This window comes from Lagopus leucura, unplaced genomic scaffold (assembly GCF_019238085.1).
Source record: "Lagopus leucura isolate 7727_CA_CO unplaced genomic scaffold, USGS_WTPT01 Super-Scaffold_73, whole genome shotgun sequence".
NCBI classification, from domain to species: Eukaryota; Metazoa; Chordata; class Aves; order Galliformes; family Phasianidae; genus Lagopus; species Lagopus leucura.
In genome coordinates this window covers 33,486,766-33,507,674 of record NW_024962252.1, presented here as the reverse complement: position 1 = coordinate 33,507,674, position 20,909 = coordinate 33,486,766, and the positions used below count along the sequence as shown (strand labels likewise).

Here is a 20,909-nt window from a genome sequence, read left to right as displayed (position 1 = left end):
ATGGCTGCGTACCAAAACCAAAATATTTGATTCTGTTGAACTTTGTACTTTTCCCTTTTAGCTTGGGATAGAGTACACTACCATCTTCTAGGTAATGTGCTTTTGGACACCCTCAGTTGTACAAATAAACACACAGGCAAACAGAGAGAGGGGTGCTTTTTCTTTCTTTCTTTCTTTTTTTTTTTTTTTTTAAAGAAAAAAAAAAAAAGCTGCTTGCTAGTGCTGTATAGGTGAAAGCAGCTCAGTGATCTTAGATAAGAGTATCTTTATACTTGCAAACAGTCAGACAAACTCTTTATGTTGAGATTTTTTTTCCTTTGGTTTGGTTTCGGCCTAAAGCTATTTCACACTCCTCGTTGTCTCTTCCCCCTCTGTCCACTCTAGCTCCAGTGTGGTGCCATTGGCCCCTTCCACAAGGACACAGCAGAGCGGATAAGGCGGAAGGCGGCCTGAGCGTAGCGCACGCACCACTCTGAAAAGGGGCTGGGGAGCAGGAAGCGCGGAGTGACTCGGCGAGCACGCAGGGGAAGAGCCATAGAAACACTCATCAGGATGAGTAACGAGGTACTGAATAAGCTGTGCTGGGAGTGTGGCCACGGGAGAAGGATCAGCGAGAAACCGCCCAACAAATCCACCCGGCCGGACCAGGACATGACCGCGCAGTGCACCCATCTCGCCCCGCCTGCTCGCTTTACGGCAGCGTCGCGCCTCGTCGGCTCTTTGCGGCAGCGGAACCGGTAAGCCGGAAGGCAGGTGCGCGGCCGGGTGCGGGCGGGGGTCGGGATGATGAGTGGGGAGGGCGGCAGCGGCGGCGTGGTCCCTCGGTCCTGGCCTCGGCCGGAGCTGGTCTCACCGTGGCGGCCGAGCTTTACTCTCCTTCCGCGATGTTAACGGTGGAGCCAGCCCCTGTCGTTCCCCGTGGCCCTTCCGGCCGGGCGCAGTGCAGTGGGGCTCTCCACGACGGGTGAGCGTGGGGCTCCAGGCCTGGCGTCGTCGGGCTGCTGGCCCTACCTGCTCTCGGCAAGCGGGTGTTGGGGCATGAGCAGCCCTGCTGCGAGCAGAGATTAAACGCTGACCCCTTCCCTTCCCTGCTGGTTTGCTTAGTGAAGCAGGAGTAAGAGGCTTGCTGCCAAGGGGAAAACGGCATTGATGTTGGATGGATATGAATGCTTTCGGTACTTGTTATTGGTATCAATAAACTCAGCAGTAGAAACGAATATATATATATATATAATATAAATAAATTTATATATATATATATAAAGCAAAAAACAACAACAACAAACCGGAAAACAAATATGATCCTGTGGAGTGTTTTCAGGTAGTTTGATTCATTGTGTCTCTAGTGCTGTGCAGGTTACCACTCAGAGGCTTCAGGAGAGTACACTGTGTTGGCATTCAAAGAACATTTAAAGCTTTTATAAGTCCTGAATCTTTAATTTGTGTTTTTTTGTTTGTTTGTTTGTTTGTTTGTTTGTTTTAAATATGCTGACATTTGTAGTGACCTCTTTCAATCTTCAGGCCTCTTAAAGGACTGGCTGTGAAATAGAACTATTGAAATAGAAACAACAATTTTCTGCAGAGTTCTGAACATTCCCATTACACTCTGTTTTACTTTTTCATTACCTTTTCTTTTGGAGTCAGAGCTGAGTCAGCCATAGTCTGGAGTTCTTATTGCAGCTGAAAAACTGTTAGAAATTCCAGAGAAGAGATCAGAATGCTTACCACCAGCATGGTAGGTTGCAGTTATATATTTTCAGGAAAAAAAAAAGATTGAGCTAACCAGCCATTAGTTTGGATGCAAACTGGCTTTTATCAGAAGACTACATTGTATCAGTGAGCTTCTGCTTTTTGGCAAGCTCTGTAACAAAATAATTTCCTTAGCATTGGAGTTGTTTCTGGCCATGACAGAATTTACACCATCCAAGATCTAGGTGTGTAGGCATATGGAGGAACTCCTTCCCATTCGTATGGTAATACTGACAGAATCCCATCTAGTTCTTCAGTGTTTGTCAAGGGACAAAGCATTCATAAAATTCTTTATGAATTGTTTAAATTAGTTTACTTATTAGGCCTCTTTTTTTTTTTTTTTTTTTTTTTTTCTGGAAGCTAGCTTAGCTTTTGGAGGAGATCAGGTAACTTTGATATGCTTTTCCACTGATTCAGAAAGAAAATAATTTAAATGTCAAATGACGGTTCTGGCAGTTCTGTATTTATGGAGGCTTTTTTGAAGCTAAACCTAAAGCGGTACTTATGTAACTGGCCTGTTTTAAAGTAAAAAAAAAAAAAAGGTCTGCACCCTGCTCATTTTCACGATTTTTTCTTCTTCCTTCCTTTTTGTAGCTGCTCCTCCCAGTAATTTAAACAACCTACTAGTGCTGAATCTTTCCAGTGAGGTTATGTCTTCTAGGTGGGTGGGTTTTTGTTATCCTCCACTGCACCTTTGTACACTGATGTGTCTTTCTAAAACTGGATGCATAATAAAGACCATAGTAGAGTCACTTGATATTGATTAGTGGAAGGAATTTTCTGCCAGTTGACTCTGTTTAGTAACAATTAATGAAGTTGTTATTGGGCACTTTCTAGCCTACGTGATTTTTATTAAGTTATGTTTTGATGCTTAAAGAAAGAAGAAAAAACAAACCCTGCTCTGTACATACCTAATTAACAAATAATCTCTAATGTGTTGCTAGAAGTTTGTTAGAAAAGTGATAGGTGAAGTTGGAGCTAAGAGAAGGAAATAATGGCTGGGCAATTAATTTTAGAGATGTGAGGCACCTTAACCCCAAATTGTAATGTCTAGAATCTTTGTTTCCATCTGATTCCAAACCTCTATTTTTACACAAAATGTTTGTCTTGCCTGGAGTTATCTCTTGTAGTGGCAAATAGCAAGTGTTTGTGATATGTTCTGAAATCAGACCAACCAACAACAAACAAGCATACAGTGATACTTTTGCTTTCCTACTGTCTTTCAGCACTCAGTGATTTAAATAAGTGATGAGCTGCCTTTAAGCTGTTGTGTTCAATAGCTACCAAGTTAGATGACTTCATCTAATCCATCTAATCCTTTCTTGAGCATGCTTAAACTTTTAGTCTTTTTGGCATCTTGTGACAATGAATTCTCAGATTTAATTATGTTCTCCATAAGAAAGGCATTCCATCTGACACTGTTTTCAGTGTAACATTCAATTTTATAATGTATCTCCTAATTCCAATACTTATGTAAAAGTATATGTATACTCTTACAATAGCCGGTCATTCTGTATTTATGCCTCTCTTTTTGAATGCCTTATCACCCTGCAGAAATTAACAATTTCATATTTCTTGAAGTACAGGTATTATTACAGGGATCTATCATTGGAGCATTCCTCATGCTAATCTGTCCTTGACAAGTTGGATCTCCTTTGTTTGCAGAAAGCACTGCTAATGGATACTTGTACTGGCTGTCGCTGGACTAAGGTTTACTTCTATCATAGCAGTATCAGTTTGTGGCTAAAACAGTGTAAATAGCACACTAGTGTTTTGTTTATTGCTCAGCGGTGCATCAAGGCTTCCTTTTTCCCCACTCTGCCTGCCTAGTGAATAGGCTGCAAGAGGGCAGGAAGTCAGGTGTTGTGTAGTGACATGTTCAGTGTAGAAACTGAGATTAAGGGGTTGGTTTCTAAGGTGTCCCAGATTGGAGGCTGGAAAGGAAATAGTCTGCATATGGGATGTGATGAGAGATTTCCTTTTGTTGTTGTTGTATGTGCCCTTTGTCTGTTAAAATGTCTATATCTCTTCTTTTTTTGGTGAGTTTTCTAGTTTTTGTTCTTTTCCCATCATCCTACTGGGATGAGGACTGAGTGAGTGGCTGTGTGGGTGCTTGGCTTCTGGCTCTGGCAACAACATTTAGTTCAGATGCTTAAAAATGTGACTCAGGGAAGAAGTGTCTTTCTCTCATTCTGTGGTAACAATGCTTACTGTGATGGGAAAGATTTCTGTGCTTCTATTCCTTGAGGTTATTCTAACTGCATGCATAGACTGTTCCCCTTGAAATTCTATGTAACAACTGCAGGACAAGGAGAAAATAGAAGAAAGATAAGAAGAAGGTGGATTGGGATAATGACAGTTTAATAGGGAAAGCAAAAGCTGTGTGCCCAAATAAAGCAAAAAGAGAAATTAATTCACTGCTTCTTTTTATCAGGCAACTGCCTGAAACTTTAGGGAAAGCAGTGTCTTCATACAAGATAAAGAGGTGATTCGAGTCAACCAGTGTGGCTTCACCAAGGGCAGATCATGCCTGACCAATCTGGTGGCCTTTGATGATGGAGTGATGGCTTCTTTGGATGGGGGGAAGAGGGTGGATGTAATCTACCTGGACTTCTGCAAGGCCTTTGACATGGTCCCTCACCACATTCTTCTCTCTAAATTGGAGAGGTGTGGATTTGAAGGATGGACCGTTTGATATATTAGGAATTGGCTGGCTAGTTCAGCCAAAGGGTTGTGATCAATGGTTCTGTGTCAGGGTGGAGGCTGGTCGTAAGCAGCGTCCGCCAGGGGTCTTGAGTCTGGTGCTCTTCACCATCTTCATCAGTGACACAGACAATGGCACTGAGTGCACCCTCAGCAGGTTTGCAGGTGACACCAAGCTGAGTGGTGCAGTTGATACATTGCAAGGAAGGGAAGCCATCCAGAGGGACCTGGATGGAGAAGTGGGCCCATGAAAATCTAATAAGGTAAAGTGCAGGGTGCTGCACTTGAGCTGGGGCAATCCCAGGTGTTTATACAAACTGGGGGAAGATCTCCTTCAGAGCAGCCCTACGGAGAAGGACTTGGTGATCCTGGTAGATGAGAAGCTGGATATGAGCCAGCAGTGCGCACTTGCAGCCTGGAAGGTCAACCCTGCTCTGGACTGCATTAAAAAAGGGGTGGGCAGCAGGGAGAGGGAGGTGATTGTCCCCTTCTACTTGGCTCTTATGAGACTTCATCTGGAGAACTGTGTCCAGACTTGGGGCCCCCCAGCACAGGAAGGACTGGAGCTCTTAGAGTGGTTCCAGAGGAGGGCCACTAAGATGGTCAGAGGACTGGAGCACCTCTCCAATGAAGAAAGTTTGAGGATTCTGAGCTTGTTTAGCTTGGAGAAGAGAAAGCTCCAGGGAGACCTCATTGTTGCCTTCCAATACTTGATGGGAACATATAAGCAGGAGGGGGAATGGCTGTTTATGAGGCTGTACAGCTGTAGGACAAGGGGGAATGGTTTTAAACTGAGACAGGGGAGCTTTAGGTTAGATATTAGGAGGAAGTTTTTCACACAGAGGGTGGTGACGCTCAGGAACAGGTTGTCCAAAGAGGCTGTGGATGCCCCATCCCTGGAGGCATTCAAGGCCAGGCTGGATGTGGCTCTGGGCAGCCTGGTCTAGTGATTGGAGACCTTGCACATAGCAGGGGGTTGAAACTCTATGATCATTGTGGTTCTTTTCAACCCAGCCCATTCTATGATTCTGTAAGACAAATGCTTTAACCATGAATGGCCCTTCCCTCTTCCCTGGGCTTTTATTGGTGAGCATGGCATCACATGATGTGGGATGTCCCTTTGGTCAGTTTGGCTCAGCTGTCCTGGCTGTGTCCCCTCCTAAACTTGCTGGAAAAATGAAGCTTGGTGCTGTGCAAACACTGTGCCACAGTACCAAAGTACTGGTGTGTTGCCATCACAGTTTTAGCCATCAATGCAAGCACAGCACCACATGCCACATAGGCTGCAGTGAATGCTTGTCTCCTCTCCAGCCAGATCACAGACTTTGCTGTGAAGCTCTAATGGTGGACTGTATAATAAAGGAAAAAGAACTGCATGGGAGGGATGTGAAATAGTGCTGGTAACTTAGGAAAAGAAAATACCCAGTGAGGATAATACCTGACAGTCAGTTGAGTGCGTTAAAAGGAGCATGGGCAGTGGGTCAAAGGAGGTGATCCTCCCCCTCTACTCTGCCATGGTCAGACCTCACCTGGTATACTGTATCCCATTCTGTGCTCTCTGGTACAAAAAAGACAGGGATCTCCTGGAGGGAGTCCAGCAGAGGGTCACAAAGATGATAAAGGCCCTGGAGCATCTCCCCTGTAAGGAATGGCTATGCAACCTGGTTCTGTTCAGCCTTGAGAAAAGAAGACTCAGAGGGGATCTGAATAATGTTTGTAAGTATCTTAAGTGTGGGAGACAAAAGTACATGGCCAACTTCTTTTCAGCAGTCTGTGGGGACAGGACCAGGGCAAATGGTCATAAACTGGAGCACAAGAAGTTCCACACAACTTTGTGAAGAATCTTCTTCACAGTAAGGGTGACAGAGCACTAAAACAGGATGCCCAGGGAGGTTGTGGATTCACCTTATCAGGAGATATTCAAGACCTGCTTGGATGCCTACCTGTGCAGCCTGCTGTAGGGAGACTGCTTTGCAGAGGGCTGGACTTGGTGATCTCTGGAAGTCCCTTTTTGCCCCTGCAGTTCTGTGCTTCTGTGAATACAAACTAAGTGATATCTGAATGTATATGGCTCTGAAATGTTAAAATGAAGAACTTACTCTTCCCTACATATTATCACCTTTGCTAAATATTGTATGCAAAAAACTACTCAACCCATTGACAGGCATCTGCTAGTGCCCAAGTGAAAACTCCTTGCTTCTCTATGCTGCCTTTGAAGTACGAATTACGTCATTTACTTGTTAGTATGGCATTTTTTGTTTATAAGGAGTCTTCAAAAGTCAATTCCTTAAATCTGAACATGGTTTGTATACCTGGCATAAATATTAATGGAACTTCTAATTATGAAATAGGAGAATCTTGACTAATGTGGTTATTAGCTTAAGCTAACAACAAAAAACATTGAGAAATTTTATGTACATTCTAGCAGAACTTGGCTACATGTGACCCTTTCAAAAATGCTACAGTTGGAAACAGATCTGCTCTAGCCTTATCATGTTTCTAAAGACATAATGCAAGTGTTTTCCTCTCACTACATCAGACAGGAATAATAATGCTATGCTTTTTGTCCCCCTTCTCTCTATTTTCTCGTGAAAGAAGCATTTCTGATGTTTGTAGGAATTGTGGAAAAAATAATAGTTTGGTCTTGCCACTGTAGGAAACTGTATGGGTGCTTTTCTTAAAGTATCTTGCCACATGCATTGCCAATTCTACAGGCAGTCAGCCCAGAAAGAGTTGTCAGCAGCTGTAGATTTGATTTTTAGTTTGCAAGCACTGCAGTATTACATGTCTGTAATATATATTTTTTTCCCCTTTAAGTTCTGATTTTTAATTGTAATAATAAAAAATTTTCGAATAGAAAGCTATCATTCGCTGATCATTAAATACCTGAAGTGCTGTTTTGTTTGAAGTCGCCTCTCAGTATGTGAGCTCTTGGAAAAGATGGACTCCGTTTCAGTTAGAAGTTTCTGGGAACTGCATCTGGCAGATGGGTACATTGATTAAATAAATAAATAAAAGTAGTAGACTTTAGGAGGAATATTGAAAGGTTGAGGGGTACCATACCACTTAAATCTACTCGCCCTTGGAAAAAAAATACATAGTGATGTACTGATGTAAGATTTAAACACAGCAGTTTAGTGAGTAACATTCAGGGGACACTTATCTGGTCTGTGACATTTAGGTTGGGTATTCTGAGCACATTCAGAGTTGGAACAGTTGTAGCAGTGAACTGGATAGAATCTACAGTTTTTGGCTCTCAATTGCTGTGTAACTGTAGGAAGGTATTTACTGTATCTTTGCAGTGAAGAGTGCATGTGTCCCTGAGACAGTTTTGATGTTGAGAAGCTTGCCCTTTGGAAATCAGTCTTAGGGTATGGTTACTGAAGTTAATATCTAAGAGAGTTTTCCTGAAAGTTTGTCATAACTTTCTGCCTCCTCTTCTACTCAAAAACTGAGACAAGTAGAAAAAGAATGATTTAAATGTTATTAAATATAGCAAACAAATTACACAGTATTACTTGCACTATTTTATTGAAACTGATGCTTTTGCATGGACGATTGGTTATCTTTATTTACATGTAATGGCTCACTTTTTTCAGATTTCTGTATTCTTAATTACAACTATCGATAAAAATCATGATTATCACAAAAGATGCTGGAAATAGAATGAACATATTTGTGGTTTATAGTTCTGGGAAGTTTTCATTTAGTGGTAGATGAAGTTGATCTGCTACATGACAATTTTTTTGTTTGTTTGAACTTAGAAATACTATAGAATGTGGAACTTTTTGGAAGTGTTCTAAAAAAATCTCTGTATTTCACTTTTGAAAAATAATTGTGTAGTTTACTTTAAAGAACTTGAATTTTGTCTTATTTCAGATTGCCAGCATTACCCATATTACTACCAATTTTATTGATGAAATTGCTGAACATGAAAAAAGATTTAATATTCACTGTAAATGAGAAGTTTTGCTTCAGTGCTTTCATAGAACAATTGTTCTTAAAGATTAAATGTGCATCTTGGTCTTGGCTGTGCTGTGCTTGTACAACTGCTGTGAGTTGTCTGCTAGGTGCAGTGATTTTATTAACCATAACTAATTACTGCAGAAGTGCTCGACAAGGACTCGTGATATATGCTAAGACAGTTAATTCAAAATTGACGTTCTGTCTTTCCAAGTGATGTGAACTCTTCCAATGGCTTTTCTATGAAAATTGAGTTCATTTTACACCATACTGAATATAGCATGAATTTTGTGATCCATTTCTGTTGAAGCTAATGATATGAGCCACTTACAAGTCATTGCAGTTATTAGACATCTTCTTTTGATGATGAATTCAACAATGTATAAAATAGAAGTGCCATAAAGACCAGAAACAGAATTGTTTAACCAACTCGTTCATAATGACTTTGGTGGTTCCAAGGCTGCTCTGAAAGTTATGCCTCCTAATTTCTTTTGTTGGCTCACAATGTTGGAGGCAGATAGTGGTGTGGCAGTAGAGGTTGAATTTTCCCATCTATATTCTGTTACCTTTTGTTGCCATGTGACACATGGCAGCAGAGGGGCAGTCTGACAAAACGGTTTCTGAGGTGGGGGTTTGTATTAAGATGTGTCATTGATTTTCTTCACAAAAAAAAAAAAGACCTGCATCCACTAACATTCATCAATACTTACTGAATATATGTGAAGATCAAACACATGTTTGTGAGCACAGGATGTGAGCACAGTGAGGCAATGGGTGATGTGTTTCAGCAGTGGTGACAGCAACCGTGGGTCACCTCCCTGGTGCAGATTTTGACAAGTGTGGCATGTAGGCTCTTGTTCATTGCTGGCAAAAATGCATAGCTAATGGAGGTGACTGTTGAAAAATAGTGTTTCGTAGCTGAGAATTTGCTCCATTGAGTAGTCTTGTTGTGCTCTTTGTATCTGTTGTAGTTTCCTTGGAAATAAGCAGGAGGCATTACTTTTGGAGTAACTCTTTGAGTGGGTTTCAGCTTCAGAGGACACTCCTCCATGGTTAACTTGATTTTTTCATTCATTATCTTGTCAAATGAATTTCATGAAAATTTATTTTTCAGGTCTGTAAGAGTTTCAACACTGATACAGGTGGACTTGCCTACACAGGCAGAACAATTCCAATTCATTTTTTTTGTCTGTCCAGTCAGTTTATAAAAATTACAAGTGATACTGTACACACATATGCAACAACATGAGTTCTTATGTTTGTGCAGTGATGCATTAGCTGTGTGGCCTCTCCATTTCTGTGTCTGAGAAAAAGATCAGGGCCTCATGGACACCTACATTAGATGTCTTAAATTTTGTCTCATAGGACATAGCTTTCTTAAAATTTAAGGCAGCTAGTGGGTTGTTATATAGCTCTTTAAAACTTTTTTCTATGTTTTTCCATAATGCTTTCCCATAATGTTTTGATTTTAGCTCTCTAACCTGTTTCAGAAACTTTCTCCAAGCTGTATTTGGAATCTTACAGGTTGAGTAAATGTGCAGTAAGGGAGCAATCGGATTCATACCATCTCTTTGCATTGTAAGTTGAATAATAGTGTACAGGCACTCTTGGGGATTGCTGTCTTGGTCTTTTATTTTACTGAAATTCTTTTTAAATGCTGAAAAAATTTATATATATATTTTTCTCAGAGGGAAAGCTTTGTACTTCCTTCAAAAATATTTGGAGGAGATGCTCTCACTTTAAAATCATTCAGTTCCAACCTTGAGGCTTATTGAAATTGTGCTTTGATGGAGATCAGAGTTATGAGGGATAATAATGGCATAGAGTAAATAATAAACTGCCAGTTACTTTGAACTGGACTGCAATGTAGTATTTAGAGCATTTGTTTAATTGTTGATAAGTTTGGTGATTCAGGTGCTTAAACACACAGCTGTTGTCAATTTAAGAACCTTGTGTAGTCATGTGTCCAGCTGCTCTTCCTGAGTGTGTGGAGGTTTCATGAGTCACGCTAACTCAGGGAAATGCCATTGATATGGAAAAGGGTCTGAAATGCCACTATGGTTAGGCACTATGCTTAGGGACTAAATCCCACCCAAATGCCTGTCATAAGCAAACCTTGAATCTTCAGCATGGTTCAGGCACAAATCTTCAAAAATGATTTCACACCACCTGGAAGAATTTTGGTGGATGTTTGTTTAAGTGCCCTAAAAGAAGTGGAAGTTAGGCTTTGCATGGTACTCTTCTGTAATTACTTTTAGTGTCTGCATATATGTGCATTGTAAACAGAAATGCAGTAGGCATGTGAGGTACTGTAAGGAGAACTTATGGAGTGTGTATCTCCAGTTATGTTTTACAGGCCAGCATTAGAAACCGGTGGTTTCTAGTAGTTGTGTATGTCTAGGCACAGTTGCCTGTTATCCTTGAGAGACACAGGTGACTGCACAGGAAAGTTTATTCTCTTCTGGGTAACCCTTGTGTTAATCTGTCTTGTTTGCATAAAGGTATTCACTCATGTTTATATAGATAGTATTTGACAAATCTTTCTAGAAAGGATGGATTGTGATAACTTTTACCTCTTTCATAATTTTGTTCTACTTAGATCTCCTTGTACAGTGCCACTAGCTATATCTTCATAAGAACATTTTCTGATACTATTGCTTTCTGTTTCTTATTTTTCTTTTTGGGGAAATTGGAAAATTTTGTGATATTTGGGTGCATCTATTTCCTCCCTTTATGTAATGTTAGGTCACTTCATCCTCCCAGATCTATTTCACCAATGTTTTGAAGTGAGATAATAAGATAGAACACTTTTTGATATTCTGGAAGTGCTAATGTGTGTACCTATAAGCCCTTCTGCTGGGAGAAAGGGAGGGGTGGTGGAAGGCACACAGTGTCACTATTTTACTTCATCCTTATGCTGAAGCATTTATTCCAGTTTTGATATTGGCTGAGATCAATCCCCCGTACCAAGCAGCCTCTGAGCCTGCCTGGACACACACATCTTTATCTCGATGTCTCCCCTTCAAAAATGCAACGGGTTTTTGATCCGTCTTTGTGTGGAGTGGAGATCAGCAATGTGCAATACAGGCATCTCAAAAGAATTCCAATGTGATGGCTGAGTCTGTTGCAGAAAATGAGATATCTGAAAGTAAGCAGAGTATACTATTATTAGTATAGCTTATGTAGGTACAAATACAAAACTGGAAAATATTATTATTGTTAACTAGTACTATAATTAACTACTTTGCATTAGCCTGCCATTTTTTATTAATATTTCAGGCTCTATTAAAGCTTTATTATCTGTAACTGCCAACTTTATTGTTAGGTGCTGTATTTGGACTGTTTGCAACAAAAATGCTTGAGTAAGAAGTTTAAATGAATTTAAGATGTGGACCTTTTGGAGTGGATCCAGAGGAGGGCCACAGAGGTTATCAGAGGGCTAGAGAACCTTCCCTGTGAAGATAAGCTGAAGGATCTGACCTTGTTCAGCCTGGGAAAGAGAAGACTGCAGGGAGACCTGATTGTGACCTTCCAGTGTTTAAAGGAAGTTTATAAACATGAGGGAAATCAACTTACTGCAAGGGTAGATAGTGACAGGACATGGGGGGAATGGTTTTAAACTAAAGGGATATTTAGATGTTGGGGGAAGACTTTAATGAGTAAGTGGTGAGGTGCTGGAATAGGTTGTGCAGAGATGTTGTAGATGCCTCATCCCTGGAGGTGTTAATGGTCAGGTTGGATGGGGCCATGGGCATTCTGATCAGATACTTGACCTAGTGTCTGGCAACCCTGCCTGTGGTAGGAGGGTTGGAATTTGCTGTTCCTTCAGGTCCCTTCCATCCCAAGTCATTCTATGATTCTGTGATAATGCAAGTGTCCTCATTGTTTTACAATAGCTTTTTTTCAGCCATCATTTGTCTTTTTAGCTTCTTTTTCATTAGAATTAATTATTCCACTGTGGTGAGAGTGAAATGCTGTTTTATCCATGTACTGTTTGGTCCATAACAAACTTCTATTAATTGTTGATATCTGAAGTCTTTTTTTATTACTTTAGTAACCAGTAGTAATTTTTTCTAGTTTTCTGAATGAAAAATTTACAAAGACAGCAAGGAATTTGTTCGTAATTTAAATTTATAGGCAGACAAAATCTGGTAAAAAAAAAAATCTTAACATTCCTTAAATAGTTTAAACATGGTAACTGCTGTAAGCTTTTAAGGGACGTACTGAGTCCAATATTGATAGCTACAGAAGCTGGTACTTCAATGTAGCCCATCTACCAATTGCTGTTTGTAATTTTGTTAATGCTGTGTTATTCCATCGTTTGTAAGTAAGGAAAAATTTATGTACAACTTGAAAATAAACGTGCATCATTTGATCAAAGCCCTTCTTAGTCCTACATGGCGGCTGGCTAATTTTGTTAAATAGGCTAGAAATATTAAAATAAATGTTATTTTTTGTTTGTTTTTAAATATGTTGGATTGTGATGTTTGCAATGTTTTAGTGGAGAAGAGATGGTTCTGTTATTTGCTTACAGAAAAAGAAAAGGAAGGCCAGAATTGGGAGGAAAACAATGTGAAAATGTGAAGTATAAAACTTCTTCAGTAATGTTGGTTACCTTTTGTAATAGCAGTAACAATGTTTTTAGTTTTAGTGAAGGAAAAACCTGCTGAGATCCATGCTGACTGTTAGTTTTCTCTTCAAACAATAAAATGTGAATGGTTTTGTACTTGAATTCTCTTTCAGTAGAATATAATCTGCTTTTATATTTTCCTTTTCCACATAAAAAGTTTCAATGTTTAACTCACATTTCTTTTAAAAAGAGAAGTAAAATAAGCTTTAAAAGATATTGCCTCCCCGCAACAGTTTACAAAGGTGAATATTGCTTTTCTTGCTTTACAAACAGAAATTTAGTGGAAAGATGAGTTTGTTTTAAAAGGAAGTGGAAATTTGAGATAGTGCTAGGTATTTGTAAACTCCTATTCCTTTTTTTTTTTTAAAAAAAAAAAAAAAAGTTGGGAGAATGTGTGTGAATAGTTCTTATTTGGTAGCAAAACCTGACATGTTTTGCCATGTGAAGTTACACTTATTTTAGAGTTAAATTTCCCTTGGTTTGCTCAGCCCAGAACAGAGGAGCTGATGGGAGAGCAGATAGTGGCTGCAGCTCCTCACAGAGAGCAGAGGGACAGCACTGAGCTCTGTGACAGCAACACGGCCCGAGGGAATGGCATGGAGCTGTGTCAGAAGAGAGTGGGGGTTAGGGAAAGGTTCTTCACCAAAGGGCAGTGGGCATGGAACAGGCTGCCCAGAACAGTAGGCAAAGCCCAGAACTGCTGTGATTACAGAAGTATTGACTGGGACAACATTCTTAGCCACAGGGTCTGAATTTTGTCTGGTGGTGAGGGGAGCCAGGAGTTGGGTTCAATGATCTTTATTCACAGACCAGTAGCATTATTTAATACAGATGTTTGCCCACAGCTTCATCTTAAACAGGTTTACTTTTTCCAAATCAGAAGGAATTTGTTAACCTTACAGTGGCTGCAAGAAGACAAGCAGTAGCTGATACAATCTGAAAGCATTTGCCTTTTATCAATATGCTCTATGTAAATTAATTAATTAATTAATTAACCTACACTTTATTTTTTTGTGTTAATTTATGTTTTATGTCAGATGGGCACTGTGTTTTTGACCTAGCATTTACAGCTGGCTCTAATATGTTATGGAATGATGTTTTAAGTTCATATACCTGTTTTTGCATTTATCCTGTTTTCAAATTGTGGGTTTTGTCCCCTTACAAGGCAGATTGCTGTGCCCTTGTGAAGTTGTGCATTGCATGCAAACACTGGAGTTAGCCTTTGGGTAAGGTACAGAAACCCTGTTATTTGCACTGTCAAGCCAGCCAGCTCAGACCACAGGACCATATGGTGGATGAGGTTGGAGGGTACCTCTGGAGGTCATTTTACACAATTCTTGTTCAGACAGGACCTTGTACCTCAGGTTGCCCAGGACCATTTCCAGGCTGCTTTTGAGTCTCTCCATAGAGCAAATTCTGAAAGCGCTTATATGTGTGTGTAGGGCAGAATTTATTAATACAAGCTCAACTGTAGGGCTTCTGGGCTGGATTTGACTGTTTGGCCAAGTCTCTGCTCGGGGAGAGAAGCCCTTATTTGTCCTCTAGGATTCCAGGTGTTTTACATAAGAAAGTATTAAAAACTCAATTAGTAAAGGAGGAAGAAGCACTCCTTTAAAGCCACTTTTTAACCAAATAAACCTGATGGAGAAGCTTTAAATCTCCTAAATGTGTGTATGAAATGTGGACTTTTTAAAACTTGGATTTAGACTTCCTTAAATTACCGTATTTACTATTTCAGAAAGGATAACTAAATTAATAAGCAAAAATAATATAATTCTAATATTTTTATTATAAAGGACCATAATTCTACAGAAGAAGTTTAAGTAGAAAATACATAGCCAAAACATCATCTTCAGTAACTAATGGCAATGCTGTTGCTGGAGCAGTATCAGTGATTTATCTTTTTTGTTGGGTAGGGATATATTCCTTCAAATTTTGAACACTGGTTCTCTTCTTTGATTGTGCTTATGGTGATGACAGTGTGTTTTCACTAGGAACTATGCTATTATGATGTGACATGTCATATATTCACTGAATATCTCAAAAGTCGCAGAGTTGTTTTTATGTCTGCTTCTATGCTAGAATTTGAACATGTCCTCTCTATCTACTTCAAAGACTTGTTTGTTTTCTTTGTTGTGGTGTTTTTTTAAATGTTATATTCTCACATTTTGTAGCTTTGTTATTATAGCATTTCTCTCAAGGATATCAGCTGTTGTGATAGCTTTTTCCAAAAAGCAACTTCATTTTAGATTGAGAAGCAAAGATGCATGACAAAGCGGTGACATTTCTCTCTGTGATTGGAACTGAGCTGATTTGCTTTTGTGCTGTATTGCAGTGTTGATAGCTAAAATACAAATGAGGTCATTAGATAAAAAAAAAAAGTTAACGATAATTGGATTAAAGCAGGGAGTTCTGTGCAATGTGTGAATGTTCAAAAATTGTTTTAGTAACTTTTTTTCAAGTTATTAGATTTCTGGATGGCTCATGGTCTTCAGGCATGGTAAGAATGATGCAGGCCATTACATTTGTAATGGTATCATTAATTGTTTCAAGAATAATCTAATCTATCTATTTGCTACCACTAGAAATTGTAGCTGTGCATTGGAATTCATTGAACAATTTAACCGTGGGCGCCTTTCAAAATGAAGCAACTTTGAGAATAGTTTCTGTAAAAGCCTTGGCATGAATACAAGTTCAGTTGGAAAACAGATGTGTTTTGCTGTATAGATATGAGTCTGTTTTGCATGGGAAATAAGAATGTGCAGAAGTAGGCTGCAGTCTTGGAGAGTGCAGTGCTGTGTGTGTGTGTGCAGCTGTGTGATGAAAACATCCTAAGGCATTCTCTTTTTGTTTTTTTGGTTGCTTTTTTCTTTTCCCCTTTTTCTCTTATAGTAGTTCAGTGATACACATGGTCCTTTTTTTCCTGTCTTAATTTTCTTTGCATACTTTGCTGTTTAGAAATTGTTAAGCAGTTGGCAAAAGGGATGTCCCTGTACCAGTGCTAGAGGCTGTTAATGATCCAAAACCCATCAGTACACACTGGTTCAGGGGAGACCTTCAAGCAGGTGGTAATTGCTTACTGCTGTTTGCAGCCAAGTTCAGTTGCCTAGATTTCAATATAATCCTCTTGTGTTAGCAGTGTTAAAGGAGTAACTGCTGCTGCACTAATAACTTTAGGGAATAGAGAGAACATGCTGAGTAACCACGTTGTGTTTTGTCTACTGTCTGTGACTGCCACCTCCCTGTCTTGAGTCTTGCTTGAAAATGTTCTTGAGTGAGATATTTAATTTCTTTAGTCACAGTGCCTTCCAAGATCTATTTGTTCAAAAGTCTTCCAAGTTGCTGATAGGAACTCATGTTTGTAGCATTAACAAAACCATGTTGTTTCTTTCCTTCTCATCTAGGTGGTTGAACTGGGATTTAATTTTTTATCCTATGGATCACTGAATGAGTAACAGATGGCCTTGCCACGTCTTACAGGCGCTCTACGCTCCTTTTCAAATGTCACTAGACATGATGATTATAGTGAAGAATTAGCTGACTTAACGGTAAATATCTTTTTTTTTTTCCAAATCATAAGCTATTAGTGTATGTATTAAGAATTTTGTGGTATTTAGAATAAAGTTAGTGATGGTGAATTTAGGTAGGTTTTTTTTTTTTTTTTCAAGACATGCGTTAAAATAACAGATGCATTGTGGAAGCCTGTAATATGAAATGAAGCTCGAATACAGAGAGTTGTAAATAGAGGTTTTCTGAAGGAAAACAAACATCACTTCTATCTTCAACTATAGACTGGTCAGCATCACCTTGATCTCTATGAAGAGGATGGAATAGCTTATCCTGGAAACTGTCTTTTGGCACACAAAGGAAAAGAAAATAATCAGTAGTCAAGCATGAATTCACCAAGTGAATCCTTAACCAATTTGATAAGTTTCTTTAATGAAATCACCAGATGAGTGGGGAGCAGTGGATATTGTCTTTCTGAACTTCAGTAAGGCCTTTGATACTATTTCCTGTAAGATCCTTATAAAGAAGCTGCTGAGGAATGGGCTGTGTGAGCAGACAAGATTGCAAACTGGCTGAATGCCCAGGCCTAGAAGGCAGTGGTCAGTGGCACGTAGTCTAATTGAAAGGCAGTAATGAATGGAGTACCCCGGGGGTCAGTGCTGGATCCAGTCCTTAACATTTTCATGAATGATCTGGATGATAGGATATATGGCACTCTCAGTAAATCTGCCGAGGACATGAAACTGGGAGGTTGAGAACATGCTGGGGACCACCTTACTGGAAAGCAGCTCTGCAGAAAAGGATCTGGAGACTAAAGTGAAATGAGTAAGCTGTCTGTTCTTGCTGCTAAGAACACTAGCAGTATTCTTGACTGCATTAAACAAAGTGTCACTACCAGGTCAAGGGAGGTGATGCTTCCTCTCTACTGAGCACTGGTGAAGCACCACCTGGAGTTCTGTGTCCTGTTCTGGCCCATTCAGTACAAGAGAGGCCTGTACATGCTGGCAAGCACAGCTTACAGCCACCAAGAATATAAAGGGACTGGAGGATCAGGAGAGGCTGAGAGAGCTAGGACTGTTCAGCCTGAAGTCTCAGGGTAACTCATCGATGTCTATAAATGGCTGAAGGGAGGATGCAAAGAGGATGTAGCCAAGCTTTGTTCAGTGGTGCACAGTCCCCAAACAAGTGGGCACATACTGGAGCACAGGAAATTCCCTCTAAACTCCAAGAAGTAGTTTTGTGCTGTGATGGAACAGTGGCACGGATTTTCCAGAGAAGCTGGGAAGTCTCCTTGGAGGGCCTCGGAAGCAGCCTGGATGTGGGCATGGGCACTCTGCTCTGGGTGTCCCTGTTCAAGCAGATGTTGAGCAATATGGACCCAGAGGTCCCTTCCAACCTTAACTGTTCCCTGAGATCTCTTTAGAAGTTGCAAAAGTTTAGCTTGGTAAAGAATTTTCCCTTGGAATGGGTAAAGCAGCCTGTAAGTATCTTTCTCATTCCTGACACTCAAGTATGTAAAGAATTGTTAATAGGGAAATGAATTGCTGTTGTTACAAAATACTGACTGAGTGAAACTGGAAGGAGTTTCTTTCATTCAAGTTGTTTTTGTCATTGTTTGTTATTGTTTGTTTTAAAGTAATGACTGTACATAAATTTGAAATAAAAATATTAAAATATTTTGCATTTTCAGAAAAAAAGAACAAAACAACAAGAACAGTTACTGAAGTCTGATCTTACTTGGAAGAAGATAATAAAGTTTGTTGATGACAATTTAGACAAAAAAGAATACCAAACTGTAAATGGTGATTTGAAAACTATATTACAAGCAGCAAAACAAATAGGTAGGTTTTAATTCTCAAATTATCCTACAACTAATTTCTTATCTTTTTGTTTTAAGCTGATGTCTGCCTGCATACTTTCATACTATTACAATTTCAGTTCTACTTTAGCTCCGGTCTTGCTCTGAAGTATCTTTGAAGTTCTGTTTAGTCTGACAACTATGTGCACAACTACATTTTCTGTTTTATTTTAAAATGTGATTCTGTTTTTATGCCCTTTCTTGTTTTTTGATAGCACTGTTATGTGATGTTATGGTTTGTAATCTACCATAAGTAAGCAAAAGCAACAGCTGCTTTTGTCATGGCAGTATACTGAAGAAAGAAGAGTCTTGGTGTTAGCTGCTTTAATTCCACACAGTTGGTATCTTGAAAATTGGTTGCAGTGAGTGAATTTTTTGCTTTAGTGAATTATCAGAAGAAAAATTTCAAATGTATCTCAAGTCACTGGCAAGCATTTTAAATTCATCTGAAGATGCACATATTCTAAACTTTCTGCTGTCTAATTCTTTCCTCCCATATCGTAAACATGGCAATCTGTTATTTTTACAAACTTGTTTTTAATTTGACTCTTTTTCTAACACAACAGTAGAGCTTGTGCTGGTAGGAGAATTTAACCTCTCCATGCTAAAAGATAAGCGTATGGCTACCTGTCTTCCTGAGAGAGATACTTGTAGGAAGGGCCACCTCTTTCTCAGTATAGATGTCTATTGTTTGGTGTATGTCTTTGAGCTGGCATTGGTGATACATGAGGTTTGGAGGAAAGTAATGCAAGGTGTGGTGTGAGCCCTCTTAGGGTGTAGGAAAAAATCTGATGCGTGTTACTAATTAGGCTTAGTAGATAAGAATTGACTTACTGACAAATGTCCCACTGAAGTATAACCCAAGGGTAGCTCCCAGTTTAGTCCCCTGTTTACTGTTTGTGCAGAACGCTTGTGCTCTGCAATGCCTTGACTTCTCAGTGCCTGTGTTGTGGCTATCATGATGATGCCTTTCATGGAATGAAACTTGTTTGGAGAAGTAGCTACGTTTATTCTAAAACAATAAAATAAAAATAAAAAAGATTTTAAAAAAATCAATGAATCTGACATGAGATCAGATTGGCTCATGGGTCACTTCAGTGTGCATTTGTTCCATGCTCTAAATGATGTTTTTTTTCTTGCTTTTTTATCAGCTGTTAATTCACAAAAAAATATAGAAAAGGGGTAGCTGTAGTGATAATTGATCAAGGAAATGCTACCTTTTTAACTTCTTTGGAGGTTGTTGACACAATTCATGTTCTTTTACTAATTTTTAAGAGATGTTTATTGCTGTGCTGTAATAGAAAATACAAGTTTCATACACAGATGTGATGGTTAAGGAGAATCCTGCAACTGTAGCATTAATATAGCTATTAATTTAGTTGTTTTTCTTTTTGCTTTGTTTTTAAATCCTGTTTTTCACATATGGACTTGAAAGTATTACCAACACATTCAAGAATTTAGAGATGCTAATGAGATTTCTCTCAGCACTTCATTTAAATAACATACTACTGATGTCATTTTATAAAACGGTACTCCTATCTTCTCGATCAGGATTAGGATATTAGGAAGACGCCAATATCACCAAACTGGGAACAGGTACTGAGGTGGCGTTATGGGGGATACTTGACCCATCCGCCCCACATGTTCCCTCATGAACAAATATAGACAGCCATGCTACCAGGTTTGAAACACATGCTATAGTCAGAAAAATAGGTTGGTTCATTGTTCCACTCTAGCTTGTGGTCATCAGTTTCAAAGTTGTCTGACAATTACCCCTGTGGTGTCCAAACTGCCTTTCCAAACATTATGATTCTCTTTTCTCATCACATGGTTTTTTACTGCCATTCGACCTTTCAAATAAACAATCCTGTAATTTTTCCCAGTTGGATCCCAGTTTTCCTGGAATCACAGAATGGCTTGGGTTGGAAAAGGCATGATAGATTATTTAGTTTCACACTCCTGCTGCAGCTAGCGTTGCCAAGCAGTAGATCAGGCACTAGATCAGGTTGCCCAGGACTCCATCTAGTCTGACCTTGAACACCTCCAGGGATAGGATATCCACAGTTTCTCTGAGCAACCTTTTCTAGTGCTTCATTGCCCTCTGAGCAAAGAATTTCCTCCTTACCTACCCTCTTTTAATTTAAAACAATTACCTCTTTTCCTATTGTTTTGCTACATACCTACCTGTCTTAACACTATCCTTACAGATTGAGAGATAAGAATAGGACATTTTCCTACAGGAATATGATTTTATTATAAGTTATCACAAAAATGAATAAAAGACTTGAAGTCTATTGTGGAATTATAATTCATGACTATAGGTAAAATATTTTATTTTCGTGAACCTTTAATTCATTTTCTTTTATGTGATTCAAACGGCTATCCTGTAGTGGCTTTTATTTCTTAGCCAGTGAAATATATAGTTTCCATATTTGTACTCATTTTAGATGCTGTGGTATTTTTTGTAAGTAATGTAACCTAAAACTCAGTATGCATTTT

The 20,909-nt window shown here is 39.3% G+C and overlaps 1 protein-coding gene across 3 annotated transcripts in view; it reads left to right on the top strand.

Moving 5' to 3' along the window:
- Positions 1–718: 718 nt before the first annotated feature.
- ASCC3 (activating signal cointegrator 1 complex subunit 3) overlaps positions 719–20,909 on the top strand; it is a 258,462-nt gene continuing 238,271 nt past the window's right edge. For 2 of the 3 annotated variants that reach the window (XM_042886807.1, XM_042886824.1), the window contains exons 1-3: positions 719–753; positions 16,450–16,593; positions 18,243–18,393. In XM_042886807.1, coding sequence (XP_042742741.1) covers positions 16,504–16,593; positions 18,243–18,393 — 241 coding nt within the window. In that variant the 5' untranslated portion in view covers positions 719–753; positions 16,450–16,503. Of the gene's footprint in view, positions 754–925; positions 965–16,449; positions 16,594–18,242; positions 18,394–20,909 lie in introns of those variants that run through there. The other variant, XM_042886816.1, reaches the window with a different exon arrangement.